A 22,860-nucleotide genomic window follows, 5' to 3' on the forward strand; every position below is an offset into this window, starting at 1 on the left:
TCCATATAAACGCGTAAATAATATATTTTCCCATCAATGCGCGCGTTCCGCCTTTCCCTTTTATTCCCAAAACCGCCCACGTTTCTAAAGGCCGCATTTGATGGTCGCTCGCCCATTTCCGCGCGTATTTCATATCTGCGAATTCCGCGCGATCTGCCAACACCTGCCAACGCGCCGTCTCGCATTTATCATCTCCTCTCTGTGACGAACGACTCGCCGTCGCACGGAGATGACTTCCTCGCGAGGACATCCAGGACCACGGGACGTCGACTCATCCCGCGCCTCTTCAACGGTACGGACATCTGTCGGCTACCTCTCATATATCGCGTCGTTCCGACTAACTGTACAGCGCTATTCTACGAGATGGACTATATGAAGACTTAATGATTCTGAAATCGCTTTCGGACGTAAATTTTACGGAGAAATATGAAAGATAAAGTTTTATCATTCTGAATGACTACGAAATCAAATTTCCCCGTATTTCTCACGATGAATTATTCTTGCTAATTGTGAAAGTCTTCAAGTCGCTCTAAAGTAATTTGTGTAATTTTTATGGACGTTTCTTATAAAGTGTTTGATTTTTACGTTAATGAAAATGTTAAAAATTTCTTCTTTAATTACTTGCTTCTTGATAAATGTCACCGCGCTGTCTATTTTTATAGGAACAAATAAAGATTCTTGTATTGAGATAGACTGCTCGTTATGTCAGGTAATTTCTTTCAATTTGCAGAAACAAATTAATTTGGTAAAATTATACAATAAATTAAGAAAGAAAAGGTTTATCTATAGTGTGCGTAGTGAGATAAATCGATTATATTGCATGCGTGAAATCGGCCGCAATTCGCAAGCATTAGGATCGTTGAAGGTTATAATTTAGAGGCTAATAATTGAAATTTTTGCAGGAAACATCTTGTCAGAGACGTCAAGATTATGTCGTGTGAAATCGGTCGGGGCGTGGAAATGGACGAGTATTGTTTCGTTAATTAGAGATATGTATGCGAACATTTACGGATACGAACAATTTTACTAGAATATGTAAAGAATTTAATTAGAACGTTAAACCAGTTTTTCAAAAAAATTTAATAAGAAAAGCAGGCAAAAAAATTATACATATAATATTCAACATAATCAATGATATGTTTTGTGCGTAATTGGAAATATCTAGAATATAAAATTCGTCAGATATATTAAATAATATTTAAAGCAAGAAATTTGCGACGAGAAATTAAACTATTTTTTAAAATTAAATTTCTGATTAAAAACTACCTTTCAAATTTCATTCTACTAAAATTCTTTGATCAAATACCAGTAGAGGTAAATCCTATAGACTCGAGTAATGGATGTAAATCCGAAGATGAACATAATTAGAGATTCGAAAGAACCGTGAATGAAGATGTGTGCTCGAGGCAGGTTCGAGAGACGGTAAAAGTCATTAACACTTACTGTCCTCGTTTATTCCTACCACGCATGCCTGATTCGTCGTGCGTACAATGTACGCATCGGTAGAAATCAGTGGAATGCAGTTGTAACGTGTAAACAAGAACCAGGTGAATGACAGTAAGCTTGAGTAAATGTACTTACTGGACGTCGATTACAGGCTCCACGGAAAGTTAATTAGCATATTTAACATCCGGTATATTTACTTTATAAGCTGCCAGTATGACCTTGAAAAAAATCGCGATTAACCGGAAGAGATAAGAAACATGCTCGTATATTCATCTGAGCTCGTAAATTCGGTATTTTATTCTATTATATCTCGGCGCACATGTAACGCCAGTTTTTCCTACAGATCGTATAAATTACATCCGCGGCGGCGTGTAAATTATTCCAGATAATCCGTGTAATCATGCGGTAAAAGGGCTCGAGATTAGAAAATTCCTCAGAGAGAAAAGCAGTCCTTCGAGAAAAAGTAGTTGATTGAATCGACCTTATGATTAAATTACTATATTCAATTGTCGACAGACTTTCCCATTTTTCACTCTTGTGAAAATATCAATTATAAATCCATTAAAAACGATTTCAATTACTATTTGAACATTTATTCGCTATATATTCTCGCACGAGAATTAACGCAACGAATTTTGCAATCTGTCTCGCGAATCCGTGATACTAATAATGGAAACTTATTTTTATTTGTCACCGATAAATTATTCATGAAATAATGAGCATGAAACAAAAATTTCAATATAACATCCCGACGATAATTGCAAGAGCAACGTAATCATTTTTATCTTTTCATGCAGATTGCTCTATTTTTCGTCGAATATTGTTGCAATTACGTGAATTCGCTTCTACGACTTTTTTAATTATCGGATTATTTCCCGTATGCTTGGCTCTCTGTACCTTGATTATCCATATTCCCACCTATGCCTTCCTATCCGTAATCCTACCTGATACACCGACCTACAGTTACGATCATGGATATGATGCGATTTATGGAGGGACCCTACCGCTACGTGTTGACTGATCCAACAGGATCCTTTGCTCGCAATCATTCGAGATCTAGGAAATGTGGTGCGAATTGGAGTTTAATTTGCGACATGAGGTTTTAATTTGCGAAGGACTGAAATTGACGGCGTTATTCCATCTCTGATTACGTACGACCGCACATATGCGTAAAAATAACGTACGCCCACTTTGTGTACCTTTCACTCATATTGTCTGATGTTACACCTACCTTGCATATCTATCTTTCATCTACCTTTTATCAATATTGATGTATCATTTATGACTGTATCTATTTTAGCTGTATTTTAGCCAGAAATAGATAGAAAAGACTTGCCAACTTATTGTCATTATCAATAGATAGAGATAATATTCGAAAATTATGTGTATCTTGAGAGATGCACGATAAATTAAATAAATGGGATTATTAATTTCACGAATTGAATTAATTATTCGAATTAAATTAATTTTACGAGAAAATGAATTTCACATTTTATCCTGACATGCATCGTTATTATTATTCGATCAAAATTATACTCAAGTTTAGAAAAAATTTTATATCAATTATTTGCTTGAATTAAAAAAATGCAAAAGATGCATATATTATAAATGATATAGATTAAATTTTATAATCTAAATGCGTAATTCTCCCTTCTGTGAAATTCATGAACAAAATTTCTAAACGAACTGCGAACCTCGCATGCGAGAAAATTTAAAGCTCATATCTGTTGCTCGCATCTGTTATTGTCGATGTCGACATGAGATAAAAAAAAAAATATTAAAAAAATATCCACGATTAATACCATTGTGATTTTATTGTGTTTTATTTGTGTGATACATACCTTTAATTTGTGAGTTCATATTGTTGCATCCATCATCCAGCGATCTCTCGCATGACACTCACATTCACTCGCGAAAAAAAGCAAGACCGTTTTAAAAGCAAACGAACGTTATTAACGTAAAATGAGAACAAAAACAAAATCGGAAAACGGTAAAATTATCATAAAGAATTATGGTTACACCACAGTTCACTTTGTTATTTCTCTTGATGACACGTTGACAGGGAGTGACATTTTTTTTTCATATAAAATGACGAGCAATTTCCACAATATAAAAATTTTGTTACTGTCTTTTTTACACATAAATTATTTACTATTATGTCAATAAAACAGGATTGGCCAATTTTTTTGTTTAACGTGCCATGGAGTTTTGAAATCTTTGATGTGCCATTCTACTACAAAACTAAGCAAAAAGAAAGAGTCTGTAATTTTATTTATCTTTTCTCTTAAATTGAAAGCAAAAAGACCTTTCCTGTTTAATAAAATTTGTATTTGTATTCTGTTTTTACAATAAGCAATTCTTTCAAAGTGAATCAAAATGCTCAAAATCATTGTAACAAAAACGCAGTAATGAAATATCAGGCCAATGCCTTTAGTATGAAAACGAATAAAACAACGCGGTCAAAGAATAGAGCAAGTGTAAAAAATCGAATTTTGTGAAATAGGGTTACTATTTTACCGCGTCATCCCTGTTTCTCTTTTTTAATTTTCCTTTGATAACGCCTTTTTAGACGCGCCACCGAGAATGCCTTCGCGCGCGCCTAGGCACGCGTATCACGGGTGGTCGACTATCCCTGTATTAGAGAACAAAATTGCATCTTGGAAAGAAATAATGCGACGGATTTGCGACACGACCTGCCCGTCCGAATTCAGAGGCGTGAATGATAGCGCTCTGTGACCTTCGACACCCAGCGGCGCTCGGCGTATCGGTCCGCACGAAAACAAACGGCGAAGGCTAATTACCTCAGAGTTTATTGTTAATATTGTGAAGCTTTACGTCGAACATTCTTACGTTTTAAAATCGAATCCCAATATGAATAAACTATAAAGTAATAATTCCTAGAAGCCTTTCTCTGTCCTAAGTATAAATATATAAAGTTTTTCATCCTTTTTCTCTCTCATTTTTTTTAGATTATCTAATTTAAAAAAAAAAAAAACAGTAGAAAAAAGAATAGATTTAGTGAATTAATTCCACAATAATAACGAATATTTTTATTAAATTAGTCATCTCGTAGTTGTCTTTAAAAATGAGATTCATGAATGTCGCAATGGAATAATAATTAATTCGCTTTATTTTCTGATTGAAGTTAACAAATTAGGAAATATCTAATATATATTTAGGAAAGAAAGAGCTATTGTTTCGATATTTGTATGAGTTAAGAGTTTATCGCTTTGAGTTAATGACTGATTATAATAATTGTAAAGCGCTGAGTGTCAAATTGTGTTGTTATCATGAAATATTTAATGAATTACGAGATAATTGTATGATAAGGGTATTTCTTAACTCATGTTTTATTATGTTAAATTAATTTTGATGGATATGGATTATTATCTTTACATTTCGTGCTTTCGTAAACTTACCGAAACTAGCAATTAATTTTATTTAATTATAAATTTTCATTAAAAAATGATTAAATGATTGTTTGCACATGACAGTTAAATTTAATTGGATTTCAAATTAGATTATTACAGAAAAAAAATATTTCAGTTTTAAAGATAATCACGAGATGACTTAGTAGTAGATAATTTAGTAAAAATATTCGTTATTATTGTGGAATTAATCTACTAAATCTATTCTTTTTTCTATTGTTTTTTTTTTTAATAATTTAGATAATCTAAAAAAAAAATAAGACAGAAAAAGAATGAAAGACTTTATATATTTATACTTAATACGAAGAAAGGCTTCTAGGAATTATTACTTTATAATTTATTCATATAGAGTTTGATTTTAAAACGTAAAAATATTCGACGTAGAGCTTCATAATATTAACAACAAACCTGTATTAGAGAACAAAATTGCGTCTTGGAAAGAAATAATGCGACGGAGCGATTCGCGACACGACCTGCCCGTCCGAACTCAGAGGCGTGAATGATAGCTCTCTGCGACCTTCGGCACACAGCGGCGCTAGGCGTATCGGTCCGCACGAAAACAAATAAATTGGAATTCGATTTTAAAACGTATACGAATATTCGCTAAAAGCTTCATAAAAAAGCTTCATAATGTTAACAACAAACTCTGAGGTAACTGGCCTTCGCTGTTTGTTTTCATGCGGACCGATACGCCGAGCGCCGCTGTGTGCCAAAGGTCGCAGGGCGCTATCATTCACGCCTCTGAGGTCGGACGGGCAGGTTGTGTCGCGAATCACTTCGTGTTCGTCGTATTTCTTTCCAAGACGCAATTTTGTTCTTTAATTTAATGTTCTGTTATTAATGTTCTGTTATTCAGATATGTATTTTATATGATATATTCAGATTATATATTCAGATGTTATATATTTTAAATAAACGCGTATTTAATAATTAATATTTTTAATCGATACAATATTATACATATGTATGTGCTTTTTAATTATTTTATTTAATGAAGTTAACTAACTGAGAATTTTTAGATAAAATGATTTCTAAGATCTATAATGTGATTAAATAATAAATATATCTTAATAATAAATAAAATTAATTTACTACTTATTATATTATATTTACAATCATTTGATTAAAGAATTCATTTTAAATTCATTAAAACTTATCTTGAAATATAATACTTTTGTTTTTTATTTAATAATGGAAAAGAGAATTATGCGGGCATGCTAATAGTTTCTTAAATTTTGGAAACTGCTTTTCTAAAAAGATAGAGAGAAAGAGAAAGAGAGAGAGGGGGGAAAGAGAGAGAGAGATGATTTAAGAAGAATATTATTGTTTACATAAAAAATTTTATTTAAAAATAAATTTTGAAAACATTAAAATTAAGGATTGCAAAATAATGTTTTTTATTACAAAATTTTGTATGTTAAAATAATTCTAAAACGTGATAATTATTGCATATTAACTTAATAATATAACGTTTTTTTAGCATTTTTGCAAGCTCAATATTTAAGTGCTTATTAATTTTAAGGGATGTTTTCTAAACACTGCTTGTTAATAATTTTATCGATTATATACATATATATAAATAAAATATTTTACGCGCGCACGCAATAAAATGTAACATGCTTTGAAACGAAGCAGCAAAATTGCTAGCAACGCCCAACGACGTCAATAAAGCGATGTTTTAAACCTTGCAGGTCATTAGTTTCTCTATTCAATTATCTTCTTCCGTTGGTAAAATTATTAACGTTGGAAATTTGTATTTTACCAGACAAATGTGCTTACGAGCTCATTTTCCGAAAATATATGCACGAACGCAAACTGATAAAATATTCATCCTACAATTTCTGTTTATATCTAAGAATTGTATTCTAATAAAATAAATTTAAAAAAAGTTTGCCAAAAAGATTTGTAGAAACTGAATATGATTTTTAAAATGCTTTATTCTAAATGTTTTCAGTCATTATCCAAATTTAAGGATATAAAAGTTAATGAATTCTTTCAAATCAAGTTTTTAATTTATATAACTTTTATATTTTGCTTGAGAACGTTATATGTAGTATATATATATATATATATATATATATATATATATATATAAAATGTATTTTAATATAATTCTCAATCCGTCGCTCAAATTTCTATATATGTATACATGCAAAAAATTATTATATTATATACATATTATTTTTTTTTATTATTCGTGATAGTATTATATTAATAAATAGTTCCATGCTATTATATTACATTATTTTACCATATCAACGTCTTGGAATTAGAAGAATGAAATGAATTTTGTACCTTGAAAATAGAGAGAGAAGAATGTAATGTAGATCAAGCATAAAGTATGTGTCCTTCCTTGACCATAAAACAATGTTCCAATTTCGAGAGAGAAATATTAAAATTCCTTGTTTTTATACTACATGAATTATCTAAACTCGCTTATATATATTAATTAATATAAATAAGTGTTAATAATCACTTATTTAGAAGATAATTGAATTTATATAAAATATTTTTTAAAAATATTAAAAAAAATAATCTTTTGCAGATCTTTTGCTGCTTTTGAATATGTGACTTATTTTCATTATTTTGCAATTATATTTCAAGCAACATTCAAACATTTATCTCAACAAAATTGCTGACGCACTATTATTTTCGAATGTTAAAAAGTAATATATGTTTCTTCTTATTTCCAGTACACATTATTTGTTCGTTCCAGTTCTTCGAATGTGCCAGCATTGAGTTACAAACGATAGAGATAAAGTTTCAGCGATAATATGGGAACTCGCGCTTTGGGGTTTTAACGCGACCATTAATCTCTTTGCAATTTTTATGCCGGGAATGTCAAAGTGCTGCAAATGTCACGCGTATGGGAAAGAAATACGCGGAATGTAGCGGCCGCGATGATTTAGAGAGATCTCACGACGAACGAGCGAGGCGAATTTATGCTAACGCCGGCCAAAGGGATCGTTAATTAACATGCTTCCTTAATGATCGACTAATATTATTTTATAACCGAGGTTAATCCCCCGTTTTCAGGCTATTGCTGCAAGCTGTGGCGCAACTTTCGAAGATAAAATATTAAGTAGGAACGTGATTGAGGAGAGATTGCATGCCGGGGATATTTTTATAGTCCGCCGTATGAGATTCTTTTTGCATTTTTGTCGTTTAATATGTGCGTCTCAAGGTAACCTCGTTTCGTGTTTATTAAAGCTGATTGATATTTATATATAACGCACGCATAAAAATTATTACTAATTAATGCTCTGCCGCAGTGCAATTTTACAATATTATTATTATTATATATCCCCATTACGTCCCATTAAGAAAGAAATAAGAAATTATTATCTTGTGAGAATGTTTCTTCTTTTTTTTATTAATATTATTCGAATCTATCAACAAAATCTCCGTTGATAAAGATTTATAAAATGTTTAATATGTAAAGATTGTAATATGGATCTCCTAACATATGGATAATAATATAGTATTTTATATACATATTATTAATTAAAATAAAAAAATTACATTTTTTTTTAAACAACAGTTTCGTGAAGTACTGACGGTGAATGATCATTAATGGTCGATAATCAATGAACCCTTCAAATTTTAAGGATCGCGGCGGTTTTTATGGATTCCGGAACATCATTCACTTTCGCTCGAATTTTACGGCGTTGAGAGATTAATTTTCACGGTTGCTCGATGCGCGAAGGACGAGCGCTCGCGGATAGAGCGAAGAATGAAACTCTCCCCCTCCCCCCCCCCTCCCCCGGTAAAACTAGTTGTTCGGCAAAAACTAGACGCTATTCAAAGGCCGTTTGTAGCACGCAGCGGGACCGATGAGAGAACAGGAGGACGGACGGACGGGTTGCTCGCTCGCCCGTTCAGAAGCAGAATAGGAGTAAAATAAAGCGGATGCGTGCGAGGCGAGTAGGAAGGTTGGCCACGGCGAGGAAAGAATGAATCTCAAGACAGCCAGGACGAAATGATTTCGCAAGGAAAGACCGCACGTGTCGTCGGCCTTAAAGCCTTTTTACTGAGACGAAATTCTCCCGCGCGTAAAGCACGAAATTTATCACCGTCCGCATTACGTCTGCATAGTCTTTTCTTCAAAAATATATGATACATGGGTAAATAAAAAATATGTTGATACGTCGCCGTTGAAGAATGATGCATTTAGAGAAAGCACTTTTGTAGAATCAAATGTATGAATGTTCTTAAAGTGGGTTGATAAAAGATTTAGCTTCTTACATGCCCGATTAATTCGTAATAATGAATTGATTGATGCTACAACTCCGTATCCTGTTTTGGATCACAATGTTTTATTAATCAAATAGCCAGTTCTAGTTTTAGAAAGAGGCAAGAAAGTAAAGTTAATACTGCTAAAACTGGTCACGCGTATGTCACCAGTAGTGACCTATTTCTATCTTTATTTAGAAAATAGAAATTGCGCTGAGAACCTTTATGACCCAATTCTTACTTCAAACGCAATACTATTTTATCTCTCACGTTGAAGTTGAATAACTAAAAGCTGTCCTAGTAATACATTTTTCTGCGTGCATTTTGCTTATAAAAGATATAACATTGGACGAAATAAAATCATACGTGTATCCCTATAAAAAGATAATGCGCATGTTTGTTATAAAAATATAACACAACGGCCTATATGAATAATTTCAATTAGAATTTCTCTTTCTCTTCGTATTTCAACCCGCATTTACGCGGTAATGCCGGCGAAAATAATTGCGCCCTGCTCCGACAACGACATAGTCGGAATGCAAGGGGACCGGCGTTAAATTGCAATATTATAATATAAGCCCGTAATGTAAAATGCGCCAGCGAATAGAGTAGCATTATTAAGCGTGTCGTATTAACCGATCGTAAATAAAATGAAGGACGGCTTTACAGTGGTCCTTCGCGCGGATGCTGCGCGAGGGAATATCAGTCGCTGTCGTCGCCGTCGCGCCGACCTCGTCGTCTTCGTCGCGGCATTTGAATATGCATGGGTTATTTAACCGGTTCGGTAACACAGCGGCATCGACGTAAAACGACGAATCCGGATCCGGCTCGCGGGAAAGCGAGCTTAGTTATAGCAACGTCTCATGCCTGGTCACACCGTGCTTTTTTTAACTTTCACGTCCACCCGTGAACTTGTCGTTCCATCATCCTCGCGATGTTCGCTATCGCGGCACGCGATCTCACCGTCTTGTCGATGCGCTACATGACTTAATTACATCTCTGGGAATGGAATACCTTAGATTCGCTTCATCTTTTTTCTTCGATAGAGTTAAAGATGTTTATCAATTTTATTTACATTAATCTCTCCCTTTCCAGACTGATTTTCCTCGAATAGAAAATATTATTTGAATGCTAATCTTGGATATATTAATTTATAAGTATCACAAAAATATAAATCGAATTTAACAAAGCAGCAAGTGTTAAATATGCTGCTGAAGAGTCTTTCGCTATGGGGAATCTTTTGTTTTATTTTATGACCTACGCGGTCGAGAAGTAATTTAATTATCTTCGAGGGTGTTTTCTTCCATATTGATAAAATGGTTACGATCGATACCTCGGCAAATCGTTATTGGCATCGTTACGGTCAGTTCACTCGCCTTCGGTGCTTACTGATAGTATCGACACAGTTTCGCTCCCGCGGCAAAGAAAGACTGGAGGTTCGATTAACGATTGCACGAGTGCACCGTAGCGTGGAACGATTCGTTTCCTCGATTCAGCCCTGGCCTTCCTCCTCTTCGACAGACTAATCATAAATCTCGTATTTTCCTTTTAACTCGTAGTGTGTATACTCACTTGTCGCATATTGCGCGATTGCGCGGCTGCGATAAGAAGGGCGTGCGACGTTACAAGAGAGGCAATAAATGTTATAGAAAGGAAGACGAAGATGGAAAGAGGAGAATCGGTTTATTATTCTGAGGCAAGCAGCAGATATTATAAAACAAAACGTCGTAACAGTAATACGATATATGAAATTTTTAATAATAATAATAATAATAATAATAATAATATTTAACAAGTAAGTAATATTAAAAATAATATTTAACAAGTATGAAGATGTGATAGAGTAAAATATCATTATTTAACTAAAAAAAGGATGTTTTATGATATAACATTAAAGCAAAATGATGGACAACAATGCAACAACATAATTTTATCGTGCGGACGCATATTAAAAATAAATTTTCGTAAATCAAGTGTCTAGCTTGCTACATCAGAAATATTAACAAGATTCTTTTTACAAAATTTTAAATCTCCCTTTTTTTAACAAATCACGTGTTTCGAGTATGATTCTTTAGGAAGTTACAGAAGAGTGTTAGTTGTATCATATCTTTGGTTGGATAAAACTATGCGGGAGTTGTTGTCATGATCCGTAAGGAGTTTAAAAACTGCGAGGGCTGGGCAGTGAACCTCGGGCTATCCTGTGTACCCTACACCTGTTTTTCTTATCTCGGAGCGAGCGGAGCGCGACGATTAGCGAGCGGGAAGCTCGTTCTTCTCCTACTTCGCCCGTTTCTTCTTTCTTTACCACATACGCGCTCACGTTCCGGCAGGACTCGTTCCGCGACGAGCGGCCCTCAGCTCACCTGTGACGCTCGCGAGTGCGGGGAAGCACGCATGGTTGAGTCGCCTAAGTGTGCCCATAGTGGAAGTCTAGTTCCTCGATCGACCCACCTACCTACCACGTAAACTCTTCACTGTGACGCGCACACATAGGTTTCCTCCATTTCCTTCTCTTCCTCCCCCACCTCCTTCTCGTCCACAACGTATTTTCTCACGGGCACCGTTGTGTGTCCACCGTCGTCGTCCTCCATCGTCAATGGAACCCGCCCTGAAAGTGGTGGACTCACCATTTGTCATTACTGCAAGCTACACCGCCACCTCGATTCCCATCGCGACGACGTACCCGCGACCGCTATACTTCCCGCGTTTCGCGTGTTTCCTTTACAATTGTGTTACCGTTAGGAAAGCGCAGATATGTAATTCATCAGTTTAATCGGGTGCTATCTTAGCGTGCCCGCATAAGACTCTCACGTTTGCAGCTGATGGCAAATGGTATCAGTAGATTCCGTCGACTTGAACATCTTTCAAAAGAAAAGTGTATTATATATTTTATATTGTATATTTTATTTATTCATATTTATTTATATATATATATTTATATTTATTTTATATTGCATATTTTATTTACATTTACCTATTATATATTTTATTCAAATAGGACACAAAAGTAAATTCAATGATGCTTTCGTAGACATTACATACATTTTTTTTAGACATAATGTTCTCCAAATAACTTGTAAAAATATAATTCGAGTCTTGGAATTACGCGTATTGTCGCAGACAGAAGGAGAGCTTGCTATTACCGAGCGCAATTCCACCGCCCACTCGGGAAATTTGCCGGCCGTTGCGGACGCCCACGCGTCAGTAACGACGAGAGTAAAGCCTAACGACAATAGGGCATCCTATCGATCCTCCAACGTGACGAGAACCGCGAGATACGAGACACGCGAAATCTGTCTCCACGAAGTGGTGCGGCACCATTTATTTTTGTGTCGTAACGACGACGTTCTCTCTTTCTCTCTCTCTCTCTTTCTCTATCTCTCTCTCTCTCTCTCTCTCTCTCTCTCTCTCTCTCTCTCTCTCTCCGCTTCTCTTTCTCATTTTGCAACGTTGGATTATCTTCGCCAGCGGATACTCGGACGACCGGCGAGCATGACCGCCCACGTGAATTTGCGATACAGAATTCGTAAACGAATTCGTGACTGTCTGCTCGTCGATGTGCATACAAGATGTGGGGCAAAGCCTGATGATACGGACGATTTACCCGGCACCTCTGGATGCGGGGTATCTTCCCAAGCAACTGTGAGAATTCCAGGATCGATCTTTGAAGAAGTATCATTAAGCGTCGTCTCGACGACCCCTGGCATCGTTAATCGTGTGAATCGTCCTACACGACATTAACGGGATTAAAGAAATTCCTGAATTCCAGGTGCTTTGCGCGCGTATCTCTTCTCCAATCTCCATTACAATTTCTTTAATCCTGTGACCACTTTTAGTTTCCGGGCGCCGGATTAGCATTATTCCTTCGGCCACCGACACAACTGAGATCCTTTCGTATGATAAAATCGTTCGTTCTTAAATTAATTAACGAAGTCAAATTAATAAAAATTCCGAAATGTCATTCTAGACTGATTCAATTCGGAATTGAATGTGTAAGGCTAAGAAAATAAGAAAGAAAGCCTTGAGTAAATGTAGATATATGTGTTAAGATGGAACGGATATCTTGATTTTTCGTAATAAAAAACAAGAAGTATACCAAGAAGACTATGTTAAATTTATTTATGGATGGAGGTTGCTCTACTCTATAAATAAACTTGCTTGTAACTTATCATAACTATGATAATGAGACTCTATTATTCCCTCTGTTCCCTCTGTATAAAATAATGAAGATAGCTTGCTTCAACTTTCTAAAGGCGTTCAATGAGTAAGACGAGAATTCGAGTAGAAAAGTAAACTGTATTATATCACCGAGCATTGACTTAACGCATAGACAGTCTAATTTTCTTAATTTTGAGATATTTATCTTTTTGGAATTTTTTTCAAAGTGTCATCCAATTTTCGTTCTCGTTTGACTTGGATGATTATATTAAAAGATAAGATTTTTTTTCCCTTTATTATCAGCAGTGCTATCTGCGGTGTTCTTCTGCGTTTTTGCCGTCAGTTTTTCAATGTTGCATATGCATTCGCATCTATTTTTCGAGCGTCGCGATGGAACGCGAGCTCGCGTTGGAAGTCGATGAGGGTCGCCGATAACTTCGACGAGTAAACTCGACATCGAATGCGACAGCGTATGGCAGCGTCAAGCGAACTCGAGCCTTGACGCGATATTTCCCACATATTCGTCGTGCGTACCGTGGTAACGAGCGGGCGATAAAGGGAATGCATAAAGCGAATAGAGAAGCGACCGAGGAGACGAAACATCATCGAACGTCACGACGCATCTTTCGATGACGTCGCGCTGTTCGCCGATAGCGAACCGGTTAAATGGGATGCGAGCGCAATATCCTCTCGGAATCAGAAAAGCGAGAATCACGTGGGATTTAATTCCAACGATGGGAGAGGAGAGCAGTGTGGTGCGAAAGTGATGTCAATATCGGCAGGAAATTTAAGCTAAGAAGAATGCTCGATCAAATTTGTATTAAGATTTCAACCGTTACTCGAGTTTTGATAATGCGTCAAAAAATTCGGGAAGTTCGAAGTTGTATTTAGTTGCAAATAGTGCGTTGTGTCTAAATTTTTTATATTTCTACTGGCTCAATTTTTATTTGTGGCTTATGTAACACAAATTTCGAACTGTTTTCTTAATTTCATGAATCTCCATATTTTTTTAGAGGTTTACATCAATGTTGCATGGTTTTCTTGAGTAAGATGTTGTTTGTCTTTATTCATCAATAAAAAGTTTTTTTGTTAATAAAAAAATGAATCTCAAGAAAATCTGAAGACGAAAGGTTCTAATTAACAATTTGATGAAACTATTTGCGTTCCAATGGAGATTATAACATGAACACGCTACGGCAACTATTAGCGATAACTTCTTCCATGATGAAGCACAAACAACGAAACTTGTGAGCGAAATGGAGAAATAACAGCACTACGAAAGTTATATAAGGTCTGCATAATAACACGGTGCTATTATCATGGAAAATGGAACATTGTCGTCCGCTATAATATTTTCGTAATTTATATTCAAGGAAATACGATACGGTGTATTAATGCAAACAGATTTTTGTCGCGAATATTTTCTATTGATGGCGGAGTTTGAAAAAAAAAATACGATTTGTTTTTAGTACGTTTTACATTACATTACATAAACAGAAAAAAAAAACAGGTTTGCCGAGATATTTAAAAATTTGATACAGATACAGATTTGAAAATAATTTGAGTTTAACAACATTGATTTTTCAGATTTTTCTATCTGGCCAAATTTTTAAATACCTCAGCAAAACCATATTTTCCATGTATCACTCTGTAACTACACTGTCAGACTGAGTTACTTCGCTCGGGCTTTCCTTGAACGTACGTTTTGCTCGCGTGTATAATCTCGGAACATGTTTCACGCGCCTTCGCGCGAGCATAATCAGGCTCGATAGTAGAAATCGATAGTGGCTGCGAGCAGCCATCAAGCCGACCGCGAAAGGGGTAAGGACGGCAGGTATGTGGTTTGTTAAAAATCTTGGATCGACAAGCATCTCCAGCCGGAGTGGATATCGGTTCGGCCGCGCTCGCCGCGCTCAGTCGCTTGTCGAGAAACGAGTTCGTCGTGGAAAAGGAAGAGTCGAGAAAATAGGAAACGACCTACGTAAGAACGCGTTCGCGTATGCGAACGATATCCGCACGACGACTTTCGCGCGAATTCATTCCCGTGAGCAGCACGTGTCACCCGGCTTTACAACTCTAAATTCCGTATTTGGAAATAGTGTATCGGATCGACGTGGTTCGCGGGTGAGCAAAAACCAACGTAATTATAGATTCCGGATCGAGTGCGGTGAGCGAGAAAATTTATGGCGAAGGGAAATTTTCAAAGACGCGCTTTAAATCGAAGCGTGGTGAAGAATTGACAGGTGGGCGTAACTGAAATCTGCGCTCTACCAATAACAATCGCGATTCCTTATCCGCTGATTGATCTCAGAAGCATCGGGAAGGAAGATGGTAATCCATATGCCGTCGCGTCAAAACGATGATCCATCACGGTGGTTAAAAGTGACGGATAGGATGGAGCGAGGTGGGTGGAAAAGTGCAAGATTTTTCAGTCGTGACAAGACCTTTATCTATCTCATTTCGCGAGCGAAGACGCAAACAACTGTGTTACGCTTCCTCGAGACGTCAGCTGAGAAATTAAATTACGCCACTGCGTATACCGTAGTATACAGTAGTGGCCATCAATAGTGGCTGCCTGTAATCAAATTGCGACAGAAATAAGATCGGAAATAAGATTTATCGCGAGCGAATTATTCTTTTTTACGAATACTGATTGATGGAAAGCGCTTATTTGCAAATCCAAACAGACAGGTCGCGGAACTGCCAATTAAAATCTGTTATCTTCAATTGAGTCGTGAGATCCATTTAATGCATTAGAAATATATCCAGCATGGGAACGTGTTAAGCCGTCTCACATGGCAAAGGATGATCAACGACTTTGGATGTTGAGCTGTACGGCCTGTTCGAGGTAGAAATTAAAGTAGAGTCAAGCTCGTGCCTCTTCATCTTCGCCCGAGCCGACTTTCCCCGATCACCGCGAAAGACCGCTCGATTTGCTTTTATCTGCGCTGTGCCCCACATTCCCGATAATGATTCTACGCAATCGGCAACCACTAATCTGTGTTTCGATCGCGTCTTTTTTTCTGCTTCTCAGCGCAGCGTGTTATTACCGGCGGTGGAAATCTCGCCGAACCATAAAGCAAGTGCTCGACGTTCGGATTTTTCCTTCTTTTCTTCCCTCGAATCATGGGCCTTAATTCGCCCCGTGTTGCTGCCTTGGATGTAAAGTTGTTTCCCCCGTTCGGACTGTCGCTCGTAATTGATACGGTGTTTCGTTAATGCAAGATAAGAACGGAAGCGGTCGAGCGAGTGAGGACTTTATTTTACGACGATGCGAAATGAGTTTTTCATATTATCTCAGAAAACGATTCTGGTTTTGGTATTAAAATGATTTGACGGATTTATTTATAAATGAGAAATTATGCGCGTATATATTTAGTTTTCAAACATGAAATGTAAAATTAATTCTTTTGACACAAACAATCAATAAATATATTTTCAACTTTAATATAATTATATCTTAAAACGTGAAAATTTTAATTCGAAAACAAGAAATAATATGCAATAGTTTTATATAGGAAATATTATATGTTATATAAATTTGTAACAATACAGAGATATTGTAATCAGTATTGTATTTCGAAAATTGTAAATTTATTAATTAAACTAATAAAATTATTGATAAATTGATCAATTAATGTTTGTTATAAAATTGGCAATTGTCTTTCATTTAAAAATCGTAATTTAGTATTGAATTAAGTATGTCTGAGAATGATTAAACTTCGTCGAATTTCTTGCGTTACATTTCGTAACTTTGTTAAGATATTAAATTCACGAAGAGGAATTATAAGAGAATTTCGCACAAAATTCTTATTAATCCTAAACCATAGCGGAGCGTCCGACTAAGAAACTTTAGAATCCTAATCCGATTTATATATAAAGAACTACAGAAAAGGTTCGGCGGCACCATCTCATCTCGTGTTAAAAGCACACGTGCACTCCAATTTCACCACCAAGTCGTCAGAACTATATCTCAATCTCATAAAATAAAAAAGTATATTTTTCTCTCCCTCTCTCTCTCTCTCTCTCTCTCTCTCTCTCTCTCATCTATTCACATAAAACGGGAGAAGATAATTAATTCACTTGAAACACACGACGATTTGCAGTACGAGGGCTCAACTGCGAATCGGCAGACACGAGAGAAACAAAAATTCATCATGGACGTGAGTTCGTGCCTTCTTCCAGGCTACGGATCTAACGATCGGCGATCGAGAGATCGTCGCGGTAGCGACGAGGCAGCTTGATATTCGTCGGATGCGCGTCGCGGAGCCCGGCCGCGTATGAGCGCGGAATAAATTATCCCGGTACGTCGGTCTGGTCCCTCCTGCGACCTCTCTCTCTCTTTACCTCTCTTCCTTTTCACGTCGCGCGTCATTCCCTCTTTCTTCCTCGGACCGTCTCATTCTGTCCGCTCCCCGACGATCGCTCCCCGTTGTCGTTCGTTCATCCCTCTCCGTCTCGCTCGCTCCCACCGCCGCTGTATCTATAATGACCTCCTCGTGGTGGGACGATACCGGAAGTGAAGTCAGAACGGCGGAACCACGACGTTCACTCAATGGAAAGTTTGAGCTCCACCGGCGCGGGCTGTTCTAAGGTGGCTATACACGCTCGCTCTCTCGTGCGCGCGAGGAAAATCCGCTTCTTTCGAACTCGGCGCGCTCGGCATTTGCGCGAACGCGAGTCACGCGCGAGCAGCTCCCGAAGAAAAGTTGTGCCGCGTCGTGCCGGTACTATCCTCGAGGAGGATCTTCGTGGCGTTTTCGAAGAGAGCTAATTGTGCACTCGCGAGCGAAAGCTTTGGGATTTAGGCTCGTTAATATTTGGTTGGCCGTTTCCACCGCGAGAGGAAAATTAAGGGAAGGGACAACAGGATCGGAGAAAAGTAATCCGAAGATCCAGGAGTAATAATGCGAACTGACTGAGGGACTGAATTACAAGTAGCTGGACATCGGTTTAATTTGGTGTGCCGTATTGGCCGGCGGAATTTCATCGAAATCGAACAAGAAAGAAAATTGGACGTGGATTTATTTCGTGAAAAGTGAATGATCGAATCAATTGAACTTTTCGTTATTGTTATACGGAAGCTGTGTTCCGCTCGAAGAGATTTCATCAAGCGATAGGTTTAGGGGGAAAGTGAGTGATAGATCGATCAATCAAGAGGAAAATGTGAATTAATAAGGGATAAAAAATCTAGGAGAAGCATCAATTTGAAGTTGCATTATCGTCGCAAACAAAGTATGTTTTATTGTGAAGCGCCGGAAGTCTCGGGGAGCAGCAAATAACATCGTCGAGTAATCAAGGCAGCGGTTGAATAAATTGGATCGGGATATTACAAGAATCAAGTCGCGAGAGGGAGGAAAAAGGAGAGAAGGAAAAAGAACGCACACCATTAAGCTATGACGTAGAAAAAGTTTACTCTGTGCGAAAAAGAGAGGAAACGATAAATTTGCGAGAGACATTGTACATTAACGTTCATTTCGGAAACAGTACGCGAAAAATTTTTAAGTACCGCATTCGTGATAAATGTCTGGAGTTTTTCATGTAGAAAATCGAAGAAAACGATCGACACTGTTCTGCAATTTTCTTCGCGAGGCGAATACGCTGGAAATTTCAGTTCGTCAGCACGAACTTTTTCGTGGAATATAAAACCCGCTGAACAACGAAAGTTATTCCATAGTCGACTCCAAATGCGTTCTCTTTTCGTGCGCAACCGCATGAAAAGTAGAAGAATTTTCACTGCGTCGAACAATAAGTATTTTCGCGTGAAAGTGACAAGATGATGACGGCCTTTGAGGTAAAAAAAAGAAAAAAGATCCGTGCGATTTTCGTAGGCGAGACAAAAGGTTGTATGTGAAACGGAAGTCTGTCGCGAGGAGAAGAATGCTAATTAACCCAATTCCTCCCGAAGTTGCGTTAGCAAAACAGTTTACATATTAATTCGTTGTGTTATCATCCTGCGTTTCCTTAATTAAAGTGAAATCATTATATATCTCGCGTATCAATTACGGAAAAAAAAGATACATCATATCGATACAAATTAATGAATTTCAACAAGTGAAATTGTCCGGTCTTCGTGCGAAGAAATTAGCAAAACTAATTTGAGATAAACTGCTGCAACATCTTAATGAAGGAGAACTAATGAACTTTGTAATCTTATAAAGTGCTCGGCGTGTCCGGCGCAGCAGCTGGTAGTCTGTCATCGCCGTCCTTCTCGTGTAAAACAAAGAATTTGCTGACGTGCGGCGAAAAGGCTTTCAATTTAAACAAGAAATCGCATCCTGGGTGGTCCTTACCTCCATCATCATCCGCACATTTTCTCTCACCGATCAGTGGCAATATACTTTCCTTACGATTTGCGGCCCAGTTTAAATTTTAAATCGTAGACTGACGATTATAGTAATCGACTATCTCGCCGACTATGGGCGAGAAGGCCCTGTCAAAGGACGAGACCATTATGTGAAGCGACACGCATCGAGGAGACCCGGGGGACCTGTCACGGGGGCGTCGATAGCTCGTTCGCTAGGGTGACCATCGACGGGACGAAAAGCAGGAGACTCGAGATACACTTGCGAAAGTATTCGTCAGAAATGGTCAGCCAACACGCGATGGCCACCACCGTCCGTAAAGTTAAGCAGGAGAATCGTCTTAGGCGGCAGAATCAGAGCCAAGGTATATACGCAAACGCACGGTGCGGTGATCTTTCTAATGCACAGCTCGCGCAAAATGAGGGATTCATAAGCTTGCAAGCGGCTTTATCTCCCGGGGAGATAACCTTAATTGCGATCTAGTTGCACTGAGACGCGTATATCGCATCTCCTCTGCGGAATTAACGCGGAGTAGTTAGGACGTAGCAGAGATATAATATGACGTTAATAATGCAGTGTACATATGCGCGTTACGATCATCCGCGTTACGATCGTTTCTGCCGTAATTGCATGGAAAATATTATGCGACTTTAGTGCGTAAATCGTTGGGAAAAACGAGGAAGAGGTTGAGAAAGAGAGAAAGGGACATATTTACGAGCGTATATTTAAATTAGCGGGCATTAATCGTACTTTAGCTTTAGAAGCGAATTATCTTATTCATGGATTTTATGCACTTTGATATTTTATCGACTTAAAGGACCGGCTTGCATAAATATTACTGCGTGAAATTTTCATCGTTCCTAGTGGGAAATGTAGCTTACGTTTCTTATTTGCGATATAAGCTCTTATCTACGAGTATAAGATATTTCTAACGTAGTTCTCAGTAAATTTATATAATACATAGCAATTTTCTAACCATATTTTTTATTTGAATAAGTTGTTTAATATACGTGTCAAACTCACAAACATTTCAGAACATGTCGTGACAATAAATATATATTAATATTCTTTTATACGCATACACATAATTTTCTTTTTAATATTCTTTTGAATCAAAGAATAATGACAAAATTGACATTAATTGTTAGAATGTGTAAAGACTTTTACTACAAGATTAGATAAAATATTCGCAATGCGTAATTTCCAAAGCCAAATCGTCACGTCATTTGCATTGCATTTCGTAACTTCTCCTTTGAGATCTCGAGTGAAGGAATAATGAATTATTTTGTATGCTTTTGAGATATTATTCTAAAGTACTAAAAACGATTATGTGTTTCTCCCTACAGATGAAGAAGGGCCTTACAAGCCAGTGCCACCGTCGAAACCGGTGTCAAATAATCAGAAGGACGTTCAGCAGGACGAACATCGGGAGCAGTCGGTAGCCGAACGTACGTCGTTGCGAACGACTTCCGGTCCGGAAAGGAGTAGCGTCGCGGAGGACGGGCAGGTTCGAAGCGCAGCCGGGCAGCCCTTCGCACCGGAATACAGAATGCCACCCTTGTACGGGGAGGAGCAGAGTTCGGGTCAGGCTCAACAGGCGGCTAGTTTGCAGACTCACAGCAGCAAATTTCCGGTAAGTGCGATAATGGACATGAACGGTAAAATTAAACGTAAACAGCGTCATTATTTTTGTCAATCATTTCTATGCCAGAATTTCCGGTATGTTACATGACATATTATGTAAAACAATACGTATTTTTTACTATTGATTTTTCCTACTTTTAGCATAAGAAAATAAAGGCTTGGATAAATTCGTGTGGAAATTATGGAATCATATTTTTATCATATAAATTTTATATACATTTTGCATTATATATTTACATTTTAATAAATATGATGAATATATGCGATAGAAGATAAAATAATGACTATTTTTGATATGAATAAAAGATACTTGAAACGGATAAAAGTTCAATCGAGTCGGATAATTAGTGACCCGCTCATTCAGCGAAGGTGCACTGGCCCCGGGTGAGTTCCAGTTCGGAAAGCTGAGCAAAGAAACTATCATAAGCATTATAAAGATGAATGCAATTTATTGATGTTATCAGCATTTTTCTTTACTTTAGTAAATATATGACATTATGATATAAGTATTGATAAAATTATAGTGGACATATATTATCTTGCTTCCTTTCGAGATGATTCTACGATATGGAAATTAATAAGTCTCAAAGATAGGAAGCTTAAGATATAAAACGTTTTTAAAAAACGGTATTAAAAATTGGTTAAAATTGTAACAAAATTGATTGATAATTTTAAATTCAAAAATAACTATAAATATGGAAAATATAGAAAATTAGATTCTAATATTGCCGCGTCAAAATTTTTTTCATCAATAAACATAACAATTAATTCCACGTGTGTGCAATAGCGTAGAAGTCGAAAGTCGTCGAAATCACAGTGTAATGCGATGAAAATCTCTGTTTCGTGCGTAGAAAGTTTCTTTGCTCAGCTTTCCGAACTAGAACTCACCCGGAGCCAGTGCTTCGCTGAATAAGCGAGTCACTAATTATCCGACTACGAGAACGCGCAACACCTCGCTCGCCATGTCGACCATGTATGTACCAGGAACAATGAGACGAAAAAAAAACCGCGAGCGACACCGCGACGCATAATGCAGGCAATGGCGGCTCTAAATCTTTGCCGTCTCGCAGCAAACACTATTTTTTTCTGTGCCTTCTTACTCGATGCATCTTTTCACATTCCAGTCGTGTATTTGCATTTTTGTAATATTCTTCTTTTTTTTTTGTTTTCTTTTTGTTTTGCTCGCTTTCAGCAGTCTTTTATGTTGTAAAATTTTTATTAAAATAGGTATGCTTTCCTAGCTGACATGCGCTTGCTTGTTTTGCGCTTTGAAAAATTAAAGCGTCTATTCAAAGAACGTTGAACACGCGTTGCTTCTGATAAATTAAATTCTGCATTTGGTAAATAGAGAGAATTTTTTATCATTGTTTTTGTATAACTCTAGATAATTATATTTATTCATCTGGGAGATATTCATATACAATTTTTTTTATAGAAATAACAACATCGATATTAATTGAGACATACAATGTCTCTTAGAGTGACTCTTTAAATCATTTGCTGGCTTTAACGGAATGAATCCTAATAATTTGTGTATCATAAATGAACTAATTAACAAACTACCGAGCGTTAATTTCACATGCAGCTGAAGTGTATTTCCATGTATGGATGGAAACATGTTTTCATAATCAAATGAATGTTTACAA

General features: G+C 37.0%; 1 protein-coding gene across 4 annotated transcripts in view; it reads left to right on the forward strand.

The window, feature by feature from the left end:
* The window catches only part of LOC105431139 (uncharacterized), a 60,447-nt gene that overhangs the window by 16,802 nt on the left and 20,785 nt on the right, over positions 1 to 22,860 (forward strand). For 2 of the 4 annotated variants that reach the window (XM_089076571.1, XM_089076573.1), the window contains one exon: positions 20,917 to 21,203. In XM_089076571.1, coding sequence (XP_088932697.1) covers positions 20,917 to 21,203 — 287 coding nt within the window. Of the gene's footprint in view, positions 1 to 17,352; positions 19,935 to 20,916; positions 21,204 to 22,860 lie in introns of those variants that run through there. The other 2 variants (XM_011645140.3, XM_011645139.3) reach the window with 2 other exon arrangements.

Source organism: Pogonomyrmex barbatus, unplaced genomic scaffold, assembly GCF_055798465.1.
Source record: "Pogonomyrmex barbatus isolate J1 unplaced genomic scaffold, ASM5579846v1 scaffold2, whole genome shotgun sequence".
Classification (NCBI taxonomy): Eukaryota; Metazoa; Arthropoda; class Insecta; order Hymenoptera; family Formicidae; genus Pogonomyrmex; species Pogonomyrmex barbatus.